Raw genomic sequence first — 23,812 nt, forward strand, 5'->3', positions numbered from 1 at the left:
AGTATTCAGAAAAAATGTGTTCTACCAAACAGTGTGTATGCGATTTATAATAATAATTGTATAATTATATTATATATTGAAATGATTATTAGCTAGCTCTTATCCAGCACTTCTCATTCCAAGATCTCACAGTCTCTTAGAAAGGAGGTAGGTTTCATTATCCCCATTGTACAGATGGGGAAACTGAGGCCCAGAGCAGGGACGTGACTTGCCCAAGGTCACCAGTGGCAGAGTGGGCAACAGAACTCAGAATAAAAGAGATTTAAATTAAATGTATTTAGTAATTTGACACTTGGGCTTTGATCTACATTGACTTCTTAGAACTTGGTGCCGCTCTGGGCCCTGCCCATCTGACTCCAGCTGTGTGATCGGGACCTGAGTCTTTCCCAAAACTCATCCTGTTTGGCTCATCTCACGGAAGGAAAGCCAAGAGCTGCACTCCTGAACTGGGTAGGGCTTTACAGTCCGAGGTTTTAGCTTTTGTTGTCATTAGGCCTGGAGGGCCCATGAGCCTTGAAAAGCCCAGCTGGGGAGAACTAATTTACCAGACCTACAGTACTGCTGAGTCACCACTGAGCAAATGCTTGCAATACAAACATCTCTCTGTTTACTCTGCTGCCATCTGCTGCACCTTGGCAATATGAAGCAGGAAAGCGATCAGCATTATTATTATTGATAAGAAAAATAATAATTAGGAGCAGGAGCAGTGATCTGCTTCGCGTCCCTGGAAAAAATTGCATACTCACAGCTGAGGATTATGTACGGAGTGCCTCCAACAACGCAACCTGCTCCTCTCCAATTCAGGTCGAGAAGTGTGGTTTGTTAATAGGTGGATTAAAAGCTAATGAATGCACAAGGCTTTGAAAGTGAAAAGCACTGTAAGTGCTGAGAAATTTTAAGGCTAAAGCAATGGGGATCATAGCCTGCTAGGAAATGGAGTTTAAGTAACGATCAATTAAATTAATAATATTGTAATGGACTGCAGAGTGTGTGAGAGATATTGAAGGAGAGAGGCCCTCTCCTGGATGGAATTGAAACAACTCGATTGTGTGTCATATGCCCTATACATAAATGGAGATTCTCCTTTAGCTCAGGTGGTAGGGGCATGGGCTTGGGCTTTGGGAGAAGGATCCACGTGCTATTCCCCCTCTTGCTATAAAGTTCCTAAAGGCTAGCCCTGCAACAGCTCCTACATGGACAGATTTTCTTACCAAAATAATAATGGTACTTTGCATTTCTCTCACACCTTCCATCAGAAAAATCTCAAAGCATTTCCCAGACCCTAATGAGTTAGACCCCTTGTGTCTCTGTGAAGAGCTGTGATGCCGGTTTTATAGGTGGGGAAACTGAGGCATAGACAGGGAAAGTGATTCTCTCCAGGTCACGCAGCAAGTCAAGTAGCAGAGTCAACAACAAAATCTGCATACGTGAAGAATAGAAATTAGAGAAAGGATTCTCGAATACCAGGGGGTGGGTTATGATAGCGTGCAAGTCATGATGCAGGGTATAGGAAGAGCTGGGGTTGGGGGGCAGAATAGCGGGGGATGGGAGGCCTATAGGTCAGAATTAAGAGGCATCGGGAAAACTGTTTTGGGCTAGCCCAGAGCTGTCAGGGCAGCAGCTGCAGGTTGGAATTGAGGGGCATCAGCAGAGCGGGGGTCGGGGGAAGCCCAGGGCTGTGGATTGGGACTGAGGAGCATCGGCACAGCTGCGTGAAGGAAGTTTGCCCAATATCTGCCAGGACTATATTTTTCTCTGAACAGCCACAAACAGGCCTGGCGCAACAGGGTAACCTGCCAAACAATTAGCAGTTCCCGCCTCTGACGAGCCTCTCTCCTTTGGCATTGCCCAGCTTCCCAGAACAGATTTATAATCAGATCAGATAATAAACACCTTGCGCTTTTCATCCCGGGATCTCCACGCTCTGGACAAAGGGAGGTCTGTACCGCCATTTTATGGGGGAGGGGAACTGAGTCACGGAGCACAGAAATTAGATGCCAGGGGATCACACAGCATTAGGATTAGAAATCAGGAGTCCTGCCTCCCTCTACCATGCTCTCATCTTTCGCTTATTAACTGTTTGGCTCAGGGGCAGTCTTTTTGTTCAGTCTGTACAGCCCCTAGCACTGTGGGGTCCTGGGTTCAGTGACTGGAGCTCTTGGACGCTACTGTAATACACCTAATAAATAACAATAATAATAGCCCTCATTGCCATTCAGACAAAGGTGGGACGGGCAGAGAGCAATAAGGAAGCTATGCCAGGCCGTCTGGGAGAAAGCAGAGAGAGAGGGAGGGGGTGTGAACAGGGGGATGTTGAGAGAACTGGCCTATTTACTGCAGATCTATAGCATCAGGCAATAATAATCTACCCTCTAAAACTGGATCATGCAAGTGTCTAAACTCCAGAAATTCAGTCAATAAAATCTGGCCAGCCCAGGGTGTGGTACGGCAGCTTCCCTCCCTCCCTAGCTGGCTTTGCCTGGCAGTTAGTCCCTCGGACCTCCGGTACCAGGAACCTGTCCGCGTCCACAGCCTGAGACATCCTGCAGCAGTATCTGTCTTCAAAGCTGCTTGGCCCCTGTCCAGCCCACAGAATCTCTGCATCAGAGGCAGTTTGACTGGCAAGAGGATCTGGCTCACTGGCCCCAGGGGTTTATTCCAATCTTGGGGATGGAGCCTGTATGAGCCCGTGGGAGCTCTGGGTCTGTGAAGAGCACAGGGTGGGGCCCTGGCAGCCAGGCACTCCCAACTCCATTGCTGCATCACAGTGAGATGCAATGACTATTTTTTCCACGCAACCTGCTGTTAGTCAGCGGAACTCACTGCCACATGATAGCATCAAGGCTAAGAGCTTAGAGGGATTCCAGAACGGATCAGACATGAATGTGGGTAATGAAAATCTCCAGGGGGGAGGAATGAAAGGTGCTGGAAAGGCTGTAAACCTCTCTCCTTAGGGGCATAAACTAACCTCTCGCTCCTGGGATCAGCCAGGGACTTTCCCTGGAGGGCAGGTTATCCGAGCGCTGCAGGGTTCTTGCACCTTGCTCCGAAGCATCTGGTATTGTCACTGTTGAAGACAGGATGCTGGGCTAGATGGGCCCATTGGTCCAATCCAGGCTGGAGAGTCCTGTGCTTCCTAGTGATCCCCACAACACCCACCTCCTCCACTGCCGGGTTCCCTTCCCAACCTGTGCTGCCCAGACCACCCCTCCATTAGCATCTCTGCACTAGCTCACGAGGCCCAGGAGCGGCATGCGAGAGGTAGGCAGGCTGGGAGCACGTACACACGCAAGCTCACACACAGACACATGCAGGCACACGCGGGCAGGCCAGAATTAGGGGCAGGAGACCACCTGGGTTGCTGGGCTCAGGGGGGCCCCGGGCTCGAGGTGCTGTTTTTGTTGCAAGCAACAAAAGGGAAAATAGAACATTTGAAGTAAAACGTTTCTGGTATTCCGTACGTGGCTTCATTTTTCACTAACCTAGAACATTGTCAGCCCTGCCCTGTATATTTCAGTTATTCTTAAAAGGTTTCTGTGAGCTTAGAGGAAACTAATTTTTTGTTATTTGCTTATGTCCAGCATGAATAAATACAACTGTACAGATCCCAGTGCACAAATTGGTCAGCTTATACGACAGGGATAAATCACGCAGGCAAATTGTGTCTCAACGTCGTGACATGGGCTACAAAAGCAATCAAAAAGAAGGTATTCAAAAGTTTAACAAATGGGAGAGGGCATCAAAGACGCTCCTCACCTGGGGCGCCATGTGGTCTAGGGCCAGCCCTGCACACACACGCAATGACACATGCATGGACACACACACACTCACACACCCCCAAGTCCCAAGGGCACAGCAGTGCCCACTTGCCAGGACAGGGAGCGTCAGCCTTAGGTCTGCCCCCTGCAGTTGCCTGATGCTCAGCTCAGCTGCAGTGTTGCTCCCCAGCTGGGCTGGGGGCACATGCCTGGCTTCCTGGCTACCAGGGCTGCTAAGCCGGCAGCCAAGGCTTCCTGCCCCTTCCCTCTCCCTCCCCTGGACCTGAGCAGCTGCAATACAGCCCTTCTCCAGGAGGGGACAGCATTGCTCAGGAGCGGGGCCAAGGGGGGGAGACAAGGCATGTTGGGGGGCAGCATTGGGGGGAAGGAGACAGGCGCATAGGGGTGAGGAGATGCAGGGGAGGGAAAAGGCTGAGGCTGGGGGAAATAAGTGGGGAGTCAGGCCAGGGAAGTGGGGGAGGTGGGGCTCTTTGTGGGGCTGCAGCAGGTGGGCTGGGGAGGGGGCGCTCAGGTAGGGGGCTGGGAAGGGAGAGCAGATGCCAACAGAAGAGTTCAGGGGAGGCTTGACAGCAGCAAATACCCTTTGGGACAAAAGAGATGGGGGGGCACCTTCGGCTGGGGAGTCAGATGCCACGGGGATGGGCAGCACATCCAAGCCCTAGCTAGGCAGACAGGCATGTGTAGGGATAAGATAAGATTCCTCACCCTGAATGTAGAGATGAACCCCAAACCCAGGATTTAACCCCTCTAACTTTGGGGGGGCTTCTGAGTTCCCAACTCCTCCTCTCCACCCCCAGCTCCAAACACCTCCCCCCCACGGTGAGAGCTTTGGAACCCAGTGCCGGACTTTGCTCTCTGCCCTCCAGCATCGACTGCCCACAGCACTCTGGGCGGGCGTCAGAGCCAGGAGTCAGGTGCTGGCAGGTACGGAAGCCTTTGTCGTGTTGTACAAGCGGCTCTGGGCCCATCTGATCCGCCCTTGTCAGTGGTTTTGTTACTTATTCCCCCTTTCTCCTCTGAGGCAGGGATTGTTTGATCTTGTTTGACAAGGAAGGAATTTCTGCTAGGAATGCAGTCTGGCAGCAAGGAGTCCGGCTGAGTCACCCAGGGCCTCCGGGGCTCCTTCCCGGGAGGTTGGAAAAATGGCCCAGGTTCCTATCTGCCTGAGATTATTCTGCTTTGGCTGCCACCCCATAGCCGCTGATCTGTTTAACTCCAGTTGAGGAATAAAGAGAAGTGAATTCAGCCTGGGAAATACCATCCCCATTTTACAGGTGGGAAACTGAGGCATGGAGGCATGCCATGAAGTCTATGGCAGAACAGGAAATCAAACCCTGGTCCTCAGAGACTTGGCCCAGGGCCCTGTCACAAAGCCAGCTGCTCTCCCCAGCCTGTTTGATGACTGAGATGGTGGGCGGGGCCCACTGGACCAAAAGGCTCCTCCCTCCTCAGGTGTGGAAGGGGCCACAAGACCCAGATGACAACTGAGCATGGGGGACAAAAAATAAGTAGAGGGATGGGGGTGCAGGTAATAGGGTCAAAATGAGGGACCCAGAAGGGGACACCGAGCGGAGTGCCCGCTGCCCCAAAAGGGAGTCTGTGGACGCCACCCAGAGGAACTGTGCGTGGACACGTGCCTGGTAGAAGCCCCCAGTCACAGAGCTCTCCCCTACCCCATCCAGCTTTCTCTTGCTGGCTTGACGGACAGGGCCTCAGGAGGCTGAAATCCCCTCTCTAGCCCCAGAACAGGCACAGCATAGGAATGGCCGGGGCAAGCTTTCCCCATCCCACCTGGTTCATTGCATGCAGACCACCCAACGGCCGCCGGCTGGGGCGTTTGCAGTTCGCACCCTAAAGCCGAGCGGCTCCGTATCTCACTCCTCTGAGCTGGAAGCGCTGGTCTTAGGCGGCTCGGCGTCAGACTGACTGGCTCGGTGCCCCCCTTGATGCAGCTCCAGACAGCTGAGAGACACCCCCGCATTTTCAGCCCGGCACACGCAGGTGCGGGGGTTTATGCAACAAACGCACCGCTGGCCACCTAGATGGATCCAGCCGACACCAGCTTTTGCTTGATAAGAGGCAGCAGCAGCTGCTGTTCAACCAGCGCGGCTGCAGGCTCAATGGGGGGCGGAGCACAGGGCTCTGAGTTTGTGGGGGCTGAACTGCAACAGTCCTGTTGAACCCTACATACCATGCTCTGCGCTGTCTCCTTTCGGCATTCTCTGGTGGCAGCTGGGTCTACTGCAGCTGCTACAGCCCTACCAGACCTTCAGTGGCAGCAGATGGTGTTGCACCCCACAGTACATCAGTGGGGGCACTGGATGGGCTTAGCCCCCAATGATCCTACAATCCACACTCCTCCTCTGCTCAGTTTCCCATCTTAACCTACCAGAGACGCCCTTTCCATGCCGTGCACTGTGTATCTGGAGGGGTAGGTTGCTCTGCCTCGAGAACCTTCCAGGTAAAGAGGCCTTTTCCAGAATGGCAGGTGGGGAATCTAACTCCGCCCCCAAATCCCAGGCTCCACCCACAGCTAGATGGGGCCCCTGAGTGACATAGTTACACCGATAAAGGTCTGCAGTGTAGACCTGGCCTAAGTCCCAGATTTCAGGGGTAGTTAGTTACCTAAATATCCTTGAGGATCTGGGCCTAACTGATTTGCCCAAGGTCACAGAGGCAGCGGTGGGAGTTGAAACCAGGTCTCGCTACAGGCAGGCTGGTACATTAACCCCTCTGCCACCCATCTTCTCCACTGAATGATCTGGGTCGGCAGGCCTGGCCTCTTGCCAACCCCTCTCTGGCTTCCCAATGGGAACCTGTCCCCAGGTCATGCTGTAGCAAGTCAACTCGCTGCCTCCCCACTAAGAAACCCATGGCCGGTCACGGTCCCAGTGCCGCTCGCCCCAGTGCTTTCCTTAGGGCACGGCCCATCTGGCATCCTCCAGCAGCAGCGAAGCTTGGCGCGGTGCACAAGCCAAGCTGAGAACCATCTGACACCCTGCTTCCACCCACCCTGGCTCTGGAGCAACACCCTGAACAGGTTTTTCTTTGCACTTCTCGTCAGCAGCTCCATGCCCAATGACTGATCCCCGCCAGGGAGGGGCATTCCTCCAGTGCCCACTGTCCCAGCGGGTTCTGGCTGGCGGTGGATGTCATGTCAAGCTGGGAACTGCACAATACAATGCAGCCAGTGTCCTGAAAAATCCGGTTGCTGGGAGGATGGGCAGGCTGTATGTGTGGGTTGCCATGGCTGCTTCTGGGTGGGTTAGGGGGCGGAGAGTTGTTTATATGCCCCCTCTTGTCCCCACACCTGCACAGGAGGGTATTTGTTCGAGAGTGGGACAGATGATACACACCCACCAGTTGTGTGGACCTCAGCCGATCAGATTTCCTTAGTCCTGGCCGCTCCCTGCATCAGCCGAGCACACACACTGGTCGGGTCATAGTATGCACTGATCTGGACTCTGTCTAGCGCGGCTCGGGGTAAGTGCAGCCTTGTCAGGTCTGTCTCGGTCTCTGAGAAATCCAGCTCTTCTGCTGGCCAGGCCTCTGGGAAACCAGCTGGGCAGCAAACGAGGAGAGTCAGGACCCCTGGGTTCCTTTCCTGGGTCTAGGAGGGGAATGAAGTCTAGTGGTTAGAGCGGGGGGGGGCGGTCAGGACGCCTGGGTTCCCTTCCCAGCTCTGGAAGGAGAGTGCATTCCAGTGGTGAGGGCAGGGGACTGGGAGTCAGGACTCCTGCGATCTAGTCTCAACTCCACCACTGATTCCCACCATGGCCATGGCCCAATCACTTTCTCCCTCTGCGCCCCAGTTCCTCTATCTGTGGAATGAGGATGATGCTAATTAACAGGGGTGGATCCACAGCTGGTGATCAAGAGCGTGTCCAGTACCTAGATCCCAATGGGGACTAGCTGGACAGACACATACATCTACCGACTTCCCACAGGGTGGATTAATTAATTAATAATCATTCTTAGCATTTCTATGGGGAGCTTAACCTCAATTAGTGCTTGAGATGCTGCGGGGAGATGGAGCCCCACTAACTGGCCAGGCTGCCTTACACTTTAGGGGGACTCCTGCTTTTTATGGCTGCCAACCCCAGGGCTTCAGACCAGTAAGGGATCCCTGAGTCTCAGTGGGGCTGCAGGGAAGAGGGAGAGGGGTACAAAGTGGGGGAGGAGCACTGGGCATAGAGAAGAAGGAGCACATGCAGCCCCCCAGTGCCACAGTCCCCAGAGCAATGCTCCCCCGTTCGTCCTGTGAAAGGTTCTCCCATGCAAGGCTACCCAGTATACACCCCCCACCCCCTGCACCAGACTCCCCACAGACCAGATTAGAATCTCAGCTCCCTACTTGCAATAGACTAAACGAGTTAGTTCTGCCTGGTGGCTCACTGGGCCGTGGTCACGAGCAAGCGCAGCCGGGAGGTGGAGGCGGGAGCCAGAAAAGGAGGCCATCTCCAGGCCGGTGGCAAAGGCTCCAGCTCCGTGCTAAAGGCCAGGCTGGGAGAGGCAACCTGCAAAGGGCTCCGGGCATCTCAAAATGTCTTTCCTCCCAAGATGTTTGAGTTCAAAAGCAACCGGGAGCCTCGAAACAGTCCAAATAAAAGCCCCCGTGGCTCTCACTTCCCCTTGGCGCCTGTCCAAGGCATAGGCTCTTCCAGCCTGTGTCACGGTCTGCGCCCTCCCGTCTCCCAGCCAGGTGCGGTTTGAGAGAGAGAGGCTGGGGACAGGGACTGGAAAGCAAGAGGTTTGGGGAGGCCATTGTGGAAAGTCTCTGGCTGCACTGACGAGCTGGTTGGATCCCTAGACAAAGCAGTCTCGCCTCACGCCATACATGAGGCCTGGATTGCTAGCATGGGCCTCGTTAATTTCGCCCCTTTGGAGGTTGCTTTTAAAGCCCCGTCTGCAATGAACAAATTCCCTTCAAACGCCACTAACCCCGTCTGCCTGATGGGCAGCCCTCTGGGCTGACACGCCAGGGCCCTCTGCTGCTCAAAGCGGCAGCTGTGACGAATTGGGCGAAAGCGCCAATGCTCTGTGGCTGGAGCCGTCACCACTCGCGTCCTCCGCAGGTCAGCACGGAGAGGGACCCAGAACGCACACTCATCAGTTACATTGGCAAAACTGGCTTCAGCAATGGATCCACGCTTTTTAGCTCAGGGAAAATCTCACTGCAGGGAAGTGTGTCTAAGGGCAGATGTGTTCCAGCTGCAGACATGTGCAGGCCAGGTCCCCAGCTGTTGTCAATGAGCAGTGCTATGTTGAAATCAATGGAGCTCCAGACAATGACCGAGCTGTAGGAGTCTGAACATTGGTGTGCCAGGCGCTGCCCAGACACAGAGTGACTGAGATCAGGGCCCCATTGTGCCAGTCGCTGCCCAGACACAGAGTAACCGAGATCAGGGCTCCATTGTGCCAGGCGCTGCCCAGACACAGAGTGACCGAGATCAGGGCCCCATCATGCCAGGCGCTGCCCAGACACAGAGTAACCGAGATCAGGGCTCCGTTGTACCAGGTGCTGCCCAGACACAGAGTGATCGAGATCAGGGCCCCGTCATGCCAGGCGCTGCCCAGACACAGAGTAAGCGAGATCAGGGCCCCGTCATGCCAGGCGCTGCCCAGACACAGAGTGACTGAGATCAGGGCCCCGTTGTGCCGGGTGCTGCCCAGACACACCTGAGAGACAGTCCCTGCAGGGTGCACAGACATTTTGGGGAGTCTGAGACAAAATCTGAAACAGAGGCTCCCCACCCTTCCAAAAATATTATCCCTGGGGGGAGGCCCTGGACTCGCCCAGCAGCTGTGGCTCCTGTCCCACATGACTGAGCCTGGCTCCCCACTCTGGGCATTGCAACCTAGTGTATGGGGTTGCAGCACCACTCCAGTTAGGGGGCCCTCTCAAATGGGGGGCTCAGGGCAAAAGGTCCCTTTTGTTCCCTCAGGCAGCCCTGAGTAGCTCACAGTCTAAATAGAGTAGGCAGCTAAGGGTGGAAGGGGAAACTGAGGCACAGAACAGCCGCCGAGAGTCTTACAGCAAATAGTGGAATAGAACCCAGGGGTCCTGTCTCCCATGTGGCTCTATGGCCAGTGCCTTACTCACTGGGGTACACTTAATCCCTTCCAGGGCAGTGCCAGGGGACACACCCCATGAGCAGGGGCACTATTCAGGGGAAGCTTGCTGTGCTGCTGCCCGAGCTGTGTGGATAAGGCAGCCTACAGGGCTCCCAATTCTGCCCCTGTGAATTTGCACGTACCCCGCAGTTCTCTGTCCTCCATCCCCGAGGGCCACCGAAGGAGCAGGGCACTTGCAGGAGGCCTGGACCGGCCCAGGGAACCAGCCTGCTTACCCGAATCGGATTGGGCTTGATCAAATCAGGCCTGTGACAGGGCCTGTTGATGGTGGCTGTTTTGGGATGCCGGGGGGACGGTTAAGTCTCCCCGTGGGGGCCTCACCCCCGCCCCTCTCTGCCTTTCAGAGCCATCCACTGACAAAGACGACGCCATGCTCCTGGGGGATGGGATGGACAGACACTCCCTCGCCCATGAGATTCTCAGCCAGCTGCCCCTGGCCCAGCAGGTGAGTGGTGCCACGGAGCGTGGGAAGAGGGGGGCACCATGGGCATCCCTACCCGGGGCATCGTGGGGCATGGGTGGAAGGGCATTTTGGGGGGGTCTCTGCAGGTATCATGGGTATTTTAAGGATGTTCTTGGGCACCATGGTGAGCGTTTCACCCTAGCAAGTGGGGAGTGGTGATTTGGGGATCACCCTGAGAACTGTGACGGGGTGATTTGGGGCACTCACAGCACCACAGTGGGTGATTTGGGTTTCCATTGGGTTAACCCCAGTGATAGCCAGTAGCATGGAGTCCCACAGGTATGCCCCACTAATATCAAGTAGCAGGAAGTCCCACAGGTTACCCTCAATAATGGCAGAAGTCCCACAAATTAATCCTAGTAATACCCAATGACAGTGAGTTCCAATAATATCCAGTATCAGGGATCCCACAGGTTAAATCATTTCCAGTAGCAGTGAATTCCATGAGTTAACTCTGATAATAATATCCAGTGGCAGGGAGTCCCACATGCTATCCTCAGTAATATCCCACTGCAGTGAGTCTCACAGATTAACCCCAGTACTATCCAATGGCAGTGGGTCCCACAGGTTAAAATGAGTAATATCCAGTCGCAGGGAGTCCCATGAATTAACTTCAATAATAACCTGGGGCAGTGAGGTCCCATGAGCTAATCATGTTAATATCTAGCAGCAGTGAATCCCCTGGGTTAACCCCACCAATATCCAGTGACAGGGAATCCCACAAACTCACCTCAACAATATCACACAGCAGCAAGTTCCATATATGAATTTCAATAAACACTACTTGCTAAACCATCTCCACTCTTACCATAGACAGCAGCCTGGGGGACCCTGGGCACCATCAAACCCTACCTTGGCTTTGATGTGGAGAGTGACGTGCAGCACCTCATAGAGGCCATCACGGGCAATGGTAACGCGATCCCAACGTGGAGGGGGTGCGGGAGGGGATCTTGGCACCCAGCTGAACGTTCACACCCAGCATCCCTGCCCGCTTGCTACAGGTGCTGACCATGGGGCCATCCTGGATGTGCTGACCAATCGAACCAGCGCCCAGCGGCAGCAGATCACCAAGGTGTTCCAGGCCCTCACCAAGCAGGTGATGGGAAGGGCCTCGAGGGTGAGGGGCGCTGGGCTGGGCTCTCAGCAGCCACGATGCTGTCTATTTGGGGCCCGTTTCAGGCACTGGAGTCTGGCTGCCCTGCAGAGAGATGCTGTAGTGCACAAGATGGGGCCATGTGCCGGGCATTTGGCAATGCACCAGCCGTGCGGAAAACAGGGCAGCCGCTCAGTGGGCTCCTTTCTGTGTCCCCGTGCTTCTTTGGGTTCAACCCCCATCCCGTCATATTAATAACCCAACATATCCTGGTTGCTGCTATACTGCACAATGGGCCACTGAGATCCTGACTGTGATTGCTCTGATCCTCCTATGGCCATAGCCCAGGCCCCAGCACTTGCGCCAACAGAGAATCCCCATTAGCTGTGGACAGTATAGGGCTTATGCCCCATTGCCGAATCTCTCCACTAGGGGGCAGCGGTACATCCAGAGACACTGGCCGTTTCCCTTTCTCTAGAGGCTTCCATCTGAAACTCTGTGCAAATAATACTTATTAACCCTTGCAGCTCCCCTGTATGGCAGCCCTTACTCTCGCCACTTAATAAATGGGGAAACTGAGGCTGTGCTGAGGTTACACAGCGAGTCAGTGGCAGAACCATGAATACAGCCCAGGAATCCTGACTTGCTGCCTCTTGCTCTACCCACTGGACCACACACCCTCCCAGAACCCAGGAGTTCTGGCTAGTTTCATGCTCCAATTGCTAGACTAGCCCACTCGGGGTGACCATTCGCAGGGTCCTGAGGAAGGGAGCTGCCATGGGGTCCCCCAAATGCGTGAAGCGTCCTGTCTCAGGGGATTTGGGGCCTGGAGCTAGGTCGCTGCTTGGCCCCAGCTCTGACCACTCCTGGGCTCTCTTCCAGGACCTGCTGAAATCCATGGAAGCGGCTCTGTCTGGGAACCTGGAGCGGGTCATCGTGGGGCTGCTGAAGCTGCCGGCTCAGTACGATGCTCACGAGCTGAGGGCGGCCATGCAGGTATGGCCTGGGGACACAGCGCCCCTTTGGCAGGCCAGTGGGGTGCATGCGGCCTATCAGCTCTGCTCCCGACTCTGCGCATGGCTGCATCCAGCAGCGAGGGGCCCGCCAGAAGGATTACAAACGCAGGTGGAAAATACCCAGAGGAGAATTGACAAATTCATTCAGTCAGTGGGAAGGGTTCAAAAGCAGGAAGGGTTGGGGAGGGGGCAGTGAGTGAGGGGCTTGCAAAGGATATATTGCTGCAGAAAAACTCAAGGGGGTTTTGGACTGGCCAAGTCAAGGTGCTGGGATGTGATATTTTCATATATGATGTGTATTGTGATTGTTAGGGTTTCTTTCCCACTCTGAACTCTAGGGTACAGATGTGGGGACCCGCATGAAAGACCCCCCCCCCCAAGCTTATTCTTACCAGCTTTGGTTAAAACTTCCCCAAGGTACAAACTGCCTTGTCCTTGAACCATATGCTGCCACCACCAAGCATGTTAAACAAAGAACAGGGAAAGAGCCCACTTGGAGACGTCTTCCCCCAAAATATCCCCCCAAGCTCTTTCCTGGGGAGGCTTGAGAATAATATCCTTGAGAATAATATCCTAACCAATTGGTTACAAAATCATCAAAGACCCAAACCCCTGGATCTTGGAACAATGGAAAAATCAGTCAGATTCTTAAAAGAAGGGTTTTATTAAAAAAAGAAAGGTAAAAATCATCTCTGTAAAATCAGGATGGAAAATACTTCACAGGGTATTCAGATTCAAAACACAGAGGGTCCCCCTCCGGGCAAAACCTTAAGTTACAGAAAACAGGAATAAACCTCCCTCTTAACACAGGGGAAATTCACATATCACAAAAGGTAAACTAATCCACCTTGCCTGGCTTGCCTATACTGGTTGCAATATTGGAGACTTGGATTAGGATGGGTTGGAGAAGATGGATTTCTGTCTCACCTCTCTCAGTCCCAAGAGAGATCAACCACATAAACAAAAAGAAAAGGAGTACTTGTGGCACCTTAGAGACTAACAAATTTATTAGAGCATAAGCTTTCATGAGCTACAGCTCAATTCATCGGATACATCGATGAAGTGAGCTGTAGCTCACAAAAGCTTATGCTCTAATAAATTTGTTAGTCTCTAAGGTGCCACAAGTACTCCTTTTCTTTTTGCTTTATATTTATGTCAGTGATAGAGGCCCCATGGCGCCACACGCTGCATAGACACAGAGGGAGACAGACCCTGCCCCAAGCAGCTCATAGAACAGACCAGACGAAGAGTTGGAGGGGAAACTGAGGCACTGTGAGCGGACAGATCTTGCCCAAGCTCACCCAGCTGGTCCATGGGCATAGAACCCTGGTGTCCTGCCACTCTGGGGTGACACTTTGGAGGGAGGTCTGAGAAGAGCAGCACAAACAAGGAGGATGGCAGGAGCTGTACAGAGAGGTTAGAAGGAGGACATGATAACAGGCATCAAATGCCGTCCCTGTCCCGAGGACTAGCTTGCCACAAAGCAGCATCACTGCCCATGGGGCTGCCCGTCCCCATTCCTTGCTCAGTGCTTCCCCTTTGGGCTGGTCCTCTCCACCCCCTATTCCAGTGAAGCCAGCAGTGGGCTTGTCCTCATCCCATGGCCGTGCCAGCCACTCCCATGCCAGCAACTCCTGTACCCGCTCTGCGCCCTTTGCTTTCACAGGGCATGGGCACTGATGAAGATGCTTTGACCGAAATTCTCTCCACTCGATCCAACCAGCAGCTCAGAGAAATCTTGGCCTTTTACCAGCAAGGTAAAAGTGGGGGAGGGGAAGGCCAGGGGCTGTGAGGGGAGCCCCAGGTTAGTGTAGTCTGAGCCCTGGAGGAAGGGCCCTGCTACCCTGAAGACATTTGGATCCGTGTGTCTCTACAGCCAGCTGGGATTCCTTTTTCAATACAAATGGGAGGGGGGGGAGAGGAAATCATTTTGTCATCTATCAGCCAGGCTCCTTGCTTGAACTACATCTCCCATGATGCACCATGCTCTCCCCTTTTGGTGAGGGAGGTGGTGCATCATGGGAATCACTGGCCATGATGCATCATGGGAAATGTAGTCCAGCCAAGGAGCCTAGCCCAAGAGAGGAAAACTGGCAGCATGAGGCACCTGAACTACAACTCCCATGAGGCACCGCAATAGCATTTCCTAATTGAAAGAGTTCAATTTTGGGGCATTCTGCTTTTCAATGAAAAATGAAACTTTTCTGTGGGGGAGTAGATATGTCTTGCGATTTTGTTTTTTTTAGTCAAAACCCCAATTTTCTGTCAAAAAACAGTTTCACTGAAACATTTTGGACCAGTCCTATGTGGTCGCACATTAGGGTAGCTTTCTGTCCCCCCACCCCAAGGCTAGAGTATATATACAGGCTTCGGTGGCTAGCCTAGCAGGGGTGCTCCTTTAACTCAAGCAGAAGAGGATGCTGCTTTTAAATCCAGAGGTCTCTTGGTTTGATCCCTGCATATATTCTAGCTGGAGGCGGTGTTACCCATGCAAGCCCACTGAGCTGAATTCCCCTTTAACCAGGGTGATTTCTCTATCTCCAGATTTTAAAGCAGACCCTGAGAAGGACATAGCCTCGGAAACCAGCAGTTGGTTCAAGGAAATTCTCCTGGCGCTAGCAAAAGTAAAACTTTGCTTGGTTCCTTTTCTGCATGACCTGAATGGCACGTACACTGGGGACCACTGCTCAGCCACAGGAACCAGCAGAGCAAGGGTGGGGGGCTGAGCACGCACCCACCTGCTTTACCATCTCCAACACTCCCTTCCCTCAGCATTTGTGGGTATCATGGTACATAGAGCTACTGGCAAACAGACAAGCTTCCACCCCACTTGAGACCCAGCTTTGTTTCTGTTATTTACCAGACAGCCATGCTCTGCTTCCTCCACGCAGCCCACCCAAGGGTCCTCTAATGGCTGAATATTGTAACTGCAAGCGGACATCCTGTTAGGTGGGTTGTGGGGCGAGGGATTCCAGCTCTGACCACGTCACAAATCTATCTCTCCGGCCTTCTACCCTGCAGGGGAAGCGTGAGCGCAACACCGGGATCATCGACTATGCCCTGATACAGCAGGATGCCAAGGTGAGCCTGGGGATGTGTCCGAGGTGGGGGGGCGAGTTGTTGAAATCCTCCTGCTGGACTGATTGGGGGGGAGTTCCATGCCTCCCGGGGTCCCCAGGGATCCATGCTCAGAGAGATGCATTGGGTTGGGGTTGCTTTGGGATGGCCTCAGCCTCCTGAGGGCAAGGAGCCGTGGCAGCAGTCAGTACTGCACCTTGCTGTACACCGGCCACAGGCTGCAGTAGTGACACGATTGGCACCAATGGGCGATTGCCCCTTGCCCATTGCATCTGTTCGTCCCTGTGCTTCTGGATCACCTGCCCCATGCATGCCTCAGGTCCGAGCTTCCCCAGCAAAGCTAAACTCAATGCACCTTTGCTCAGAGCTGCCTGGTTATGGCTCTGGAATAGATGCCTCCGGTCCCATCTTGCTGCATCCCCCAACCCAGAACACAGTGGGGTTAATTCCAGGCTAATGGGGAAGCCCTCTGGGGGGGGGGGATCACTTCTCGCAGCACCCACAGCCCATCACCGCTCTCCTCCTCTTCCAGGCTCTTGCAGACCCAGGAGCCAGCAGTGAGGGGGCTGGTGAGAGGACATGGATAAGCATCTTCACGCAGCGAAGCCCTGAGCATCTCAGCAGAGGCAAGGCCCAGATGCCCTGCTGCAGGAACCAGGCGTCACTCACAGCTGGGAGCTGGCACAGGGAGTCGGGGCACTTCTCTCTCTGTGTCCATGTGGCCCGACCCAGGGGTACCCTGGAAATTTTGTCCATGGGCTGCCTCACCCCCTTGCAGGCACTCGCCACTAGTCCTGCAGGGACATGGCCTCCTGGAAGCAGGGAGCGGCTGGGCAGGGCCCTGGGGGGTAGCCCTGGTACAGGAGCTGGCCCCATAGCAGAAGAGGAGAAGGGGTAGTGGCCACCCACTGTCCACTCAGGTTTGGACCTGCAGCCCCCCTGTCATGACAAGGGTGCTGGCTGGGCCAAGTCTGAGTGAGTGGTGTCATGATCTGACGCATGGGGGTTCTAGTGCTGCTTAGGTCTTACCCATGGTCAGTGGGGTGGCCAGCACTGCATCTCCTTACCACTGCCATGGGGCTGGCTTCTGCACCCTGGCTCCCCATCGGGGGGCTGCCCATCCTCCAGCGGCCCATGTCCCCTCTGCTCTGCCCCCAGGACTCGCTCTGCAACAGCCTGGAGACCTACACAAGCATGGGAAGCTGCATTGGGTTCCTGCCCGGGGGAGCCGGCCAGGGCGGGGGTGGCAGGCGCACACCATGTGAAAAATATCTGCAGGCGTCCTGGCCCCAGGGTAGACGGGGTCATGCCAGCAGCGCTGTATTTCACCAGTGTCACTCGTTTCGCTCGGCAGGACAGGAGTGAGCCCTACCCTAAGAGTGCAGTGTGGCTGGTCTACGCAGCGTGTCCCTTCCCCAGGAGCGCTTTGCTGGTACGGCGCCCCGGGACAGCCCCCTGGCAAAGCGCGCCGTGTGCAGGCCAGGACTAACTCTCCCCTTTTCAACTCTGGTAGTGTTCGGTCAGTATCAGAAATCCCACGGGCTGGAGGTGGAGGAGACCATCTGCAAGCGCTTCCAGGGAGATGGCCAGGCGGCCATGCTGGCCCTAGGTAAGCACTAACCTGGGCTGCAGTTGGATCTGGGTCCCCTGAATCTGAGAGTGCCATCAGCCGAGTGCAGTTAAGAGGCAGAATGGCCCAGGGGTTAGCGTGCCAGCTGGGGACTTGTGCTCTGCTAGGGACTCCCAGGGTGACCATGCCTCAGTTTCTCATGGGGACCATGGCATTTATCTGCCTCACAGCAGGTTGGATCAATCCTCTAAAGCCTGGGCAGTGCTCAGGGATGGTGGCCGGAGAGGTAGAAGAGAACATTTAGTGCGAGTCACTTTTGCAGATTCCCTGTTTTCTGATGTCGTCATCCACGGGTGAGGGATAATCCCTGGCGAATGGACGGGGTATGCACGGTGCAGACATGAGTAGTGGGTGGTGGGCATGGCTTTGCGGCCATCAGAAGAAGGGAGCATAGATGGTTCTAAGGACCCCGTTTGACTCCGTCTAGCACACTCGATTGATTCACGTAGGTTTTCTGTTCTGTGGGACAGGGACTGGATTTGTACAGTGCCTAGCGCAATGGGGGCCTGGGCCAAGCTACTCATTTATTTACTAGCCTGTTATAAACAGACCCTGCAGCATCAAGCGAGAGCCAATCTTTGGGCTCCACTCGAGGCCTGGAAGAACACGAGCATGTGCCGGGCAGTGGGCACGAAGGGTTCTGGGCTCGATAGGTGACTCGGGGCTGGTGCCGAGCTGCCTGGCCTTGAGGGACAAGATGGGCGATCGCTGCCCCTGGGGCACCAGGACAAATGCCACCTCCTTGCTAAGGAGCATTGCCATCTGCTGGCCTCTCTGTGCAGTGAGTATGGTGGGTCTCAGTGCAGTTCCTAGTGGGCCGGCGTTCGCCTGGCAGATGCCAGCTGCAGCACTGTCTCCAGCGAGCCCCCGGGGCTGGCAGCCCCCGCTGAAAGGCTGAGCACTGAAGGGGTTATGGGGGTGGAACCACCCATCCTGTCAGCTATGGGAGAATCCCCAGGAGCTGTGTACAGTACAGGGCTTATAACACCGAGTAGAGCAGTTCTGATTCCATCCAGCAAGGTGCAGCGATGCCCCGTGCATGCCAGCCAGCATGTGCCATGGCTTGAACCCTGGTCCCCCCTCTCATTTCAGCCTCAGTGTGCAGGAACACCCCGCGCTACTTTGCCGAGAAGCTGCACAACGCCTTGAAGGTGAGTTGCCTTCAACCCGTGCCAGTGAATCGGTGGTATATGGGCCCAGCCGCCTTTTGGGGCAGCCCGGCAGTGATGTTCAGGCTGCAGGGGGTTCTGTGCATGCCACAGGGGTCAGGCAGGACCTTTAGCCATCGGGAGGGGGCCGATGCTGCATTAGTCTGCTTGCAGGGGGCAGACGCTGGGCTGTAGAGACCAATGGGGATACAGTGACCCCTACCACCAGAACTTGGGGTTCCACTTCGCATCTATTGGCGGCTGGAATTTCTCCATCTCCCAGCCTGAGCATGCACCTCCCCTCTCCTCCCCCTCCCCCACAGGGCCCCGGCACGGATGACAAAGTCCTGATCCGTGTCCTGATCTCCCGCAGTGAAACCGACCTGCTGAGCATTCGCTCTGAGTTCAAGAAACGCCATGGAAAGTCTCTGTACTCCTGTCTCCAGGTCAGCCTGCTGCGCCCACCTGGGGGACGGAGACGGAGACAGAACCAACACCAGCATGCCCTAGAACCCGGGGGCATAGAGCTGCCAGATCAAGCACCCCCCGTGGTCCTGACTCTCACATTCCCTGCTCTACCCACTAGACCCACTTCCCTCCCAGCACCAGGACTAGAACCCAGGAGTCCTGGCACCCAGCCTTCTACCAGTGAGAGCAAGACCGGACCCTGCTCCTTGGAGTCAGGCCTAGAATCTGGGCCCTCCACCACCAACTTTCCTGTTCTACCCACTAGACCGCGCTGCTTTCTTCCAGTGTTTGCTGTAAAGGTTTAGGCTGGAGAGGAGGAGCGCTCCCACGCCATTGGGAAATGTCTCATTGCTCTCTCCTTTGCTTGCTCCAGGTGGAGACGAGAGGCGATTACCAGGCAGCGCTGCTAGCCTTGTGCAGGGCGGAAGACCTGTAGGGCAGCTGCCAGCTTCGGAGAAACCCGCTGAGCCAATCGGCCTGCAGAAAACGGTGGGGAACGGTGCACCAGGGAGGGAGGGAAGCATGAGTCCGCCCCGTGGCATCGGGTTCATTCCTTTTATCATGTTCATTCATTTTATCATGGAAACAGCTACGAGCCGCACTCAGCAGGGAGCATCTACACTGCAACTGGGGTATGTGATTGCATCCCTGAGCCTTGAATAACAAAAGCAGGGATGGGGGGCTGCCTGGGCAAGCCCTGCCCTCCCAGGACCCTGGGTATTTAGTTGAGCAGCCTCCGCCCATGCAGTGTTTCAATAGGTGCGGGCATCACTGCTGTTGTTGCTGGAGCGAGCTGGCTAGATCCCCGCTGCACACTCTGCAGTCACACCTCCCCAGGGCAGGGCAGACCATTTTTAAATCAAGGTTGGAGGTTTTGCTAAAAGTTCTGCACTAGGAATTGTTTCAGGGCAGGTCTCTGGCCTGCGCAATCCAGGAGCTCAGTCTAGATGATCACAATGGTCCCTTCGGGCCTTGGACTCCAGGAATACCAGGACCTGCAGCCATCCCAGGGCTGAGAAATCAGCAGTGCTGCCAATTCTTGTGATGTTCTTGAAGTCCCAGCTCCAGGAGTCGTGTGATTCTGGGGGAACGTTGGCTTGCATTTTCAAAAAAGGCTTCATCCACATGGGAAAGTTTTCCAGCATGTGATTTTTAAACTGATATAATTATACTGGTATAATCTCCTCCATGGGGCATGCCTATCCTGGTGCAAGAGGGCCATTTAGCTACGTCAGTTGGGAAAGGGTTTAAGTGAAATCCAACACACACCCCCGTCCTACTGAAATAAGAGGGGCCACACCTGGGGTTACCCCAGTATTTCTCTCTCTGGCTAATTATAATACCTGGCTCTGTTATTGCGCTTTTGTTCAGCAGAGTGCAAAGTGCTTTCTAACAGAGGGCAGTGTTCCTATCCCCATTTTACCGATGGGGCAATTGAGGCACAGAGCAGGCAGTGACTTGCCCAAGGTCACCCAGCAGGCCAGAGCTGCCATGTCCTCCCAGTCCAGCACTCCAGCTACTAAAACACTGCTGTGTAGACACACTCTCAATTTTTAGCCCTTGGGGTGGTGGAAAGAAGCTTAAGAATGTGGCCTGATGGCAACCCTCAAGGTTCAGAAACCGGGAGCTGGGGAACAGAGAGCCAGACTCCAAATTTATTATTTTTCAACAATCTCATGATTTTTCAGCCATGCTTGTGATATTTGCAGGTCTGATACCTGGTGTTTGATCCCTTGACTTTGGCAACAGAGAGTCAGGAAAATTGAATCTCTCTCCGGCTTGGCCACTATTAAAATTTCTACCTTCATAACTGTCAATCAGGAGATGATTTTTTTTTAACCAGTATAGTCAGACAAATGGGTCAAATCATACTGTGTATACCAGTATAAAAGCACCTTATACTGGTACGGCTGATTCCCCTTCCCATATAGGACCAGCTATGCTGGCATAATGCACCTCTCTACTCATATAACTTCATCCCTACTAGGGCCATGCCTACCCTGTAGATCAACTTTTCCAGACGACTGTATCCCTTTCAGGAGTCTGATTTGTCTTGTGTACCCTCACTTCTGCTTACAAAATCAGACATAAAAATACAGGTGTGTCCCAGCCACACCATTACTGAACAATTGCTGACTTTCTCCTTTTTACCATATCATTATATCAAATACATCGACTAGAATATAAATATTGTACTTACATTTCAATGTGAGCCTTGTTTGAAGCCAGAGCCTCAGGCAGCAGGGCTGAATCATATAACTTAGTGTTGCGGGTTCCCCTGTGATGTGGGGCCCCGGGCAATTGCCCTGCTTGCCACCCCCTAATGCTGGCTCTGCACTTGCGATCCCCCTAAACTCATCCCATGAGCCTCCTAGGGGCTGCAACCCCCAGGTTGAGAAACATGAATCTAGATGAGTTGAGTACGCCCTGGAAGTTCTCTGCATATCGCTGGTTGAGAACCACTGCTATAGCATTCTGCCAGCATCTAGCTGAGATCTAAACAGCTGAGAGCTGCCCCTTTAAGGCCAGGGCTACCCTGACCTCGGCTGGTATAGCAATGGCAGCCAGTAGTATGATCCCCGAGCTACAACGCTGTACCCCCACTGTAGACAGAGTTATATGAGCGTCACCCATTTCACTGGGTGGGGCCGGTAAAAGTGCGGTTTTGCCAGTGTAAGCTGCGTCCGCACTAAGCGTGCTTTGCTGTTCTATCACTGCAGTGTAGGGCCAAGCAGGGCCCTGGCTGCAGGGTGGGATTGGCTGCTTTAATTATACCAGGCTATCGTTCAAAGTGGCACAACTTTCTAGCAGAGACACATGTGCCTATCAGGCCCCACTCACGGTGGTGTGGGCTCAGAGTGCCTCAGAGGCAGGGCCATGCTGTTATCCCCCTTGCATGGATGGGGAGCCAGCGCCCCCAAAAGCAACGAGATTGGCCCAAGGCCATGCGGGGAGGCTGGGGGTTCTGGTAGGACTGAACGCTGCTAGAATCGCTGCTATGGCTGTGAAAAAAGCTAATGCGGTTTTGGGATGCATCAGGAGAGGCATTTCCAGTAGGGATAAGGAGGTTTTAGTACCGTTATACAAGGCACTGGTGAGACCTCACCTAGAATACTGTGTGCAGCACTGGTCAACCATGTTTAAAAAGGATGAATTCAAACTGGAGCAGGTACAGAGAAGGGCTACTAGGATGATCCGAGGAATGGAAAACTTGTCTTATGAAAGGAGACTTAAGGAGCTTGGCTTGTTTAGCCTAACTAAAAGAAGGTTGAGGGGAGATATGATTGCTCTCTATAAATATATCAGAGGGATAAATACAGGAGAGGGAGAGGAATTATTTCAGCTCAGCACCAATGTGGACACAAGAACAAATGGGTATAAACTGGCCACCAGGAAGTTTAGACTTGAAATCAGATGAAGGTTTTTAACCATCAGAGGAGTGAAGTTTTGGAATAACCTTCCAAGGGAAGCAGTGGGGGCAAAAGATCTATCTGGTTTTAAGATTCTACTCGATAAGTTTATGGAGGAGATGGTATGATGGGATAATGGGATTTTGGTAAGTAATTGATCTTTAAATATTCAGGGTAAATAGGCCAAATCCCCTGAGATGGGATATTAGATGGATGGGATCTGAGTTACTATAGAAAATTCTTTCCTGGGTATCTGGCTGGTGAATCTTGCCCATATGCTCAGGGTTTAGCTGATCGCCATATTTGGGGTCGGGAAGGAATTTTCCTCCAGGGCAGATTGGAGAGGCCCTGGAGGTTTTTCGCCTTCCTCTGTAGCATGGGGCATGGTTGACTTGAGGGAGGCTTCTCTGCTCCTTGAAGTCTTTGAACCATGATTTAAGGACTTCAATAGCTCAGACATGGGTGAGGTTTTTCATAGGAGTGGGTGGGTGAGATTCTGTGGCCTGCACTGTGCAGGTTGGACTAGATGATCAGAATGGTCCCTTCTGACCTTAGTATCTATGAATCTATGAATCTAGAATCGAGCACTCACCATGTTTGTTTCCTGGAAAGAAGCCGATGGGAGGCCCTGCGGCTCTGTTGAACCGAATCACTCTGCCAAAATGAAACACGCGTCATTTAAAAAAATAAATGATGAAACCCTTGGTTATGGAAAGAATGAAGCAGCCTTCCCCTTTAATTTTCTCAGCCCAGAGGTGGCATGGTGCAGGGTGACCAAGGATCCAGTGGTGGAGTCAGGAAGAGAACCCAGGAGTCCTGACTCCCAGGCCTTCTCCTCACCCCACGTCCCTCCCCAGAGCTGGAAACAGCAACCCAGGTGTCCTGCCTCCAGGGGTCAGTTGCTCAGTGACACCTGAAACGGTCCACTGTTGCTGCAATACCATGTATTGTTTTTAGGCAGGTCCTACATAAACAGTGACTTTTTAAATTTACCTTTTGCTGGCAACGGAGACTAGCAAGAGAAGATAAGCAGCGGCTCCCGTAGGGTGACTGACAGGCTGGCAAAGGGAGCCTCGGAAATGTTAGAAGAAATAAACACAAATTGGATTCCTGGCTCTGCTCATGCCACATCGGTTGCTGTCACAAATATGAAGGGAAAGGTAACCACCTTTCTGTATACAGTGCTATAAAATCCCTCCTGGCCAGAGGCAACATCCTGTTACCTGTAAAGGGTTAAGAAGCTCAGGTAACCTGGCTGGCACCTGACCCAAGATGACCAATGAGGGGACAAGATACTTTCAAATCTGGAGCGGGGGGGGGGGGGGGGAGACTTTTGTCTGTCTGTGCAATACCTTTGCTGGGAACAGATCAAGGATGCAAGCCCTCCAACTCCTGTAAAGTTAGTAAGTAATCTAGCTAGAAAATGCATTAGGTTTTCTTTGTTTTGGCTTTTGAAATTCGCTGCGCTGGAGGAAATGTGTATTCCTGTTTTTGTGTCTTTTTGTTACTTAAGGTTTTGCCTAGAGGGATTCTCTATGTTTTGAATCTGACTGCCTGTAAGATTATCTTCCATTCTGATCTTACAGAGTTGT

General features: G+C 53.5%; 1 protein-coding gene across 4 annotated transcripts; it reads left to right on the plus strand.

Annotated features, from left to right (window-relative positions):
- Window positions 1-7,124: 7,124 nt before the first annotated feature.
- Window positions 7,125-21,911, plus strand: ANXA9 (annexin A9). 4 transcript variants are annotated; one of them, XR_006276907.1, is made up of 14 exons: window positions 7,125-7,262; window positions 10,259-10,359; window positions 11,191-11,287; window positions 11,379-11,473; window positions 12,353-12,466; window positions 14,153-14,243; window positions 15,031-15,110; window positions 15,508-15,567; window positions 16,097-16,190; window positions 17,078-17,173; window positions 18,287-18,345; window positions 18,666-18,788; window positions 19,184-20,909; window positions 21,227-21,911. XR_006276907.1 is itself a non-coding variant. In XM_038383549.2 (13 exons), the coding sequence occupies exons 2-13, from the start codon at window positions 10,285-10,287 to the stop codon at window positions 19,244-19,246; spliced, it is 1,047 nt and encodes a 348-aa protein (XP_038239477.1). In that variant the 5' UTR covers window positions 7,125-7,262; window positions 10,259-10,284; the 3' UTR covers window positions 19,247-21,911. The 4 variants fall into 4 exon arrangements, 2 of the variants coding, with proteins under 2 accessions (XP_038239477.1, XP_038239478.1); XM_038383549.2 differs by having other exon boundaries at window positions 19,184-21,911; XM_038383550.2 differs by lacking the exon at window positions 18,666-18,788 and having other exon boundaries at window positions 19,184-21,911.
- Window positions 21,912-23,812: the final 1,901 nt, after the last annotated feature.

The sequence above is a fragment of the Dermochelys coriacea genome, chromosome 24, assembly GCF_009764565.3.
Source record: "Dermochelys coriacea isolate rDerCor1 chromosome 24, rDerCor1.pri.v4, whole genome shotgun sequence".
NCBI classification, from domain to species: domain Eukaryota; kingdom Metazoa; phylum Chordata; order Testudines; family Dermochelyidae; genus Dermochelys; species Dermochelys coriacea.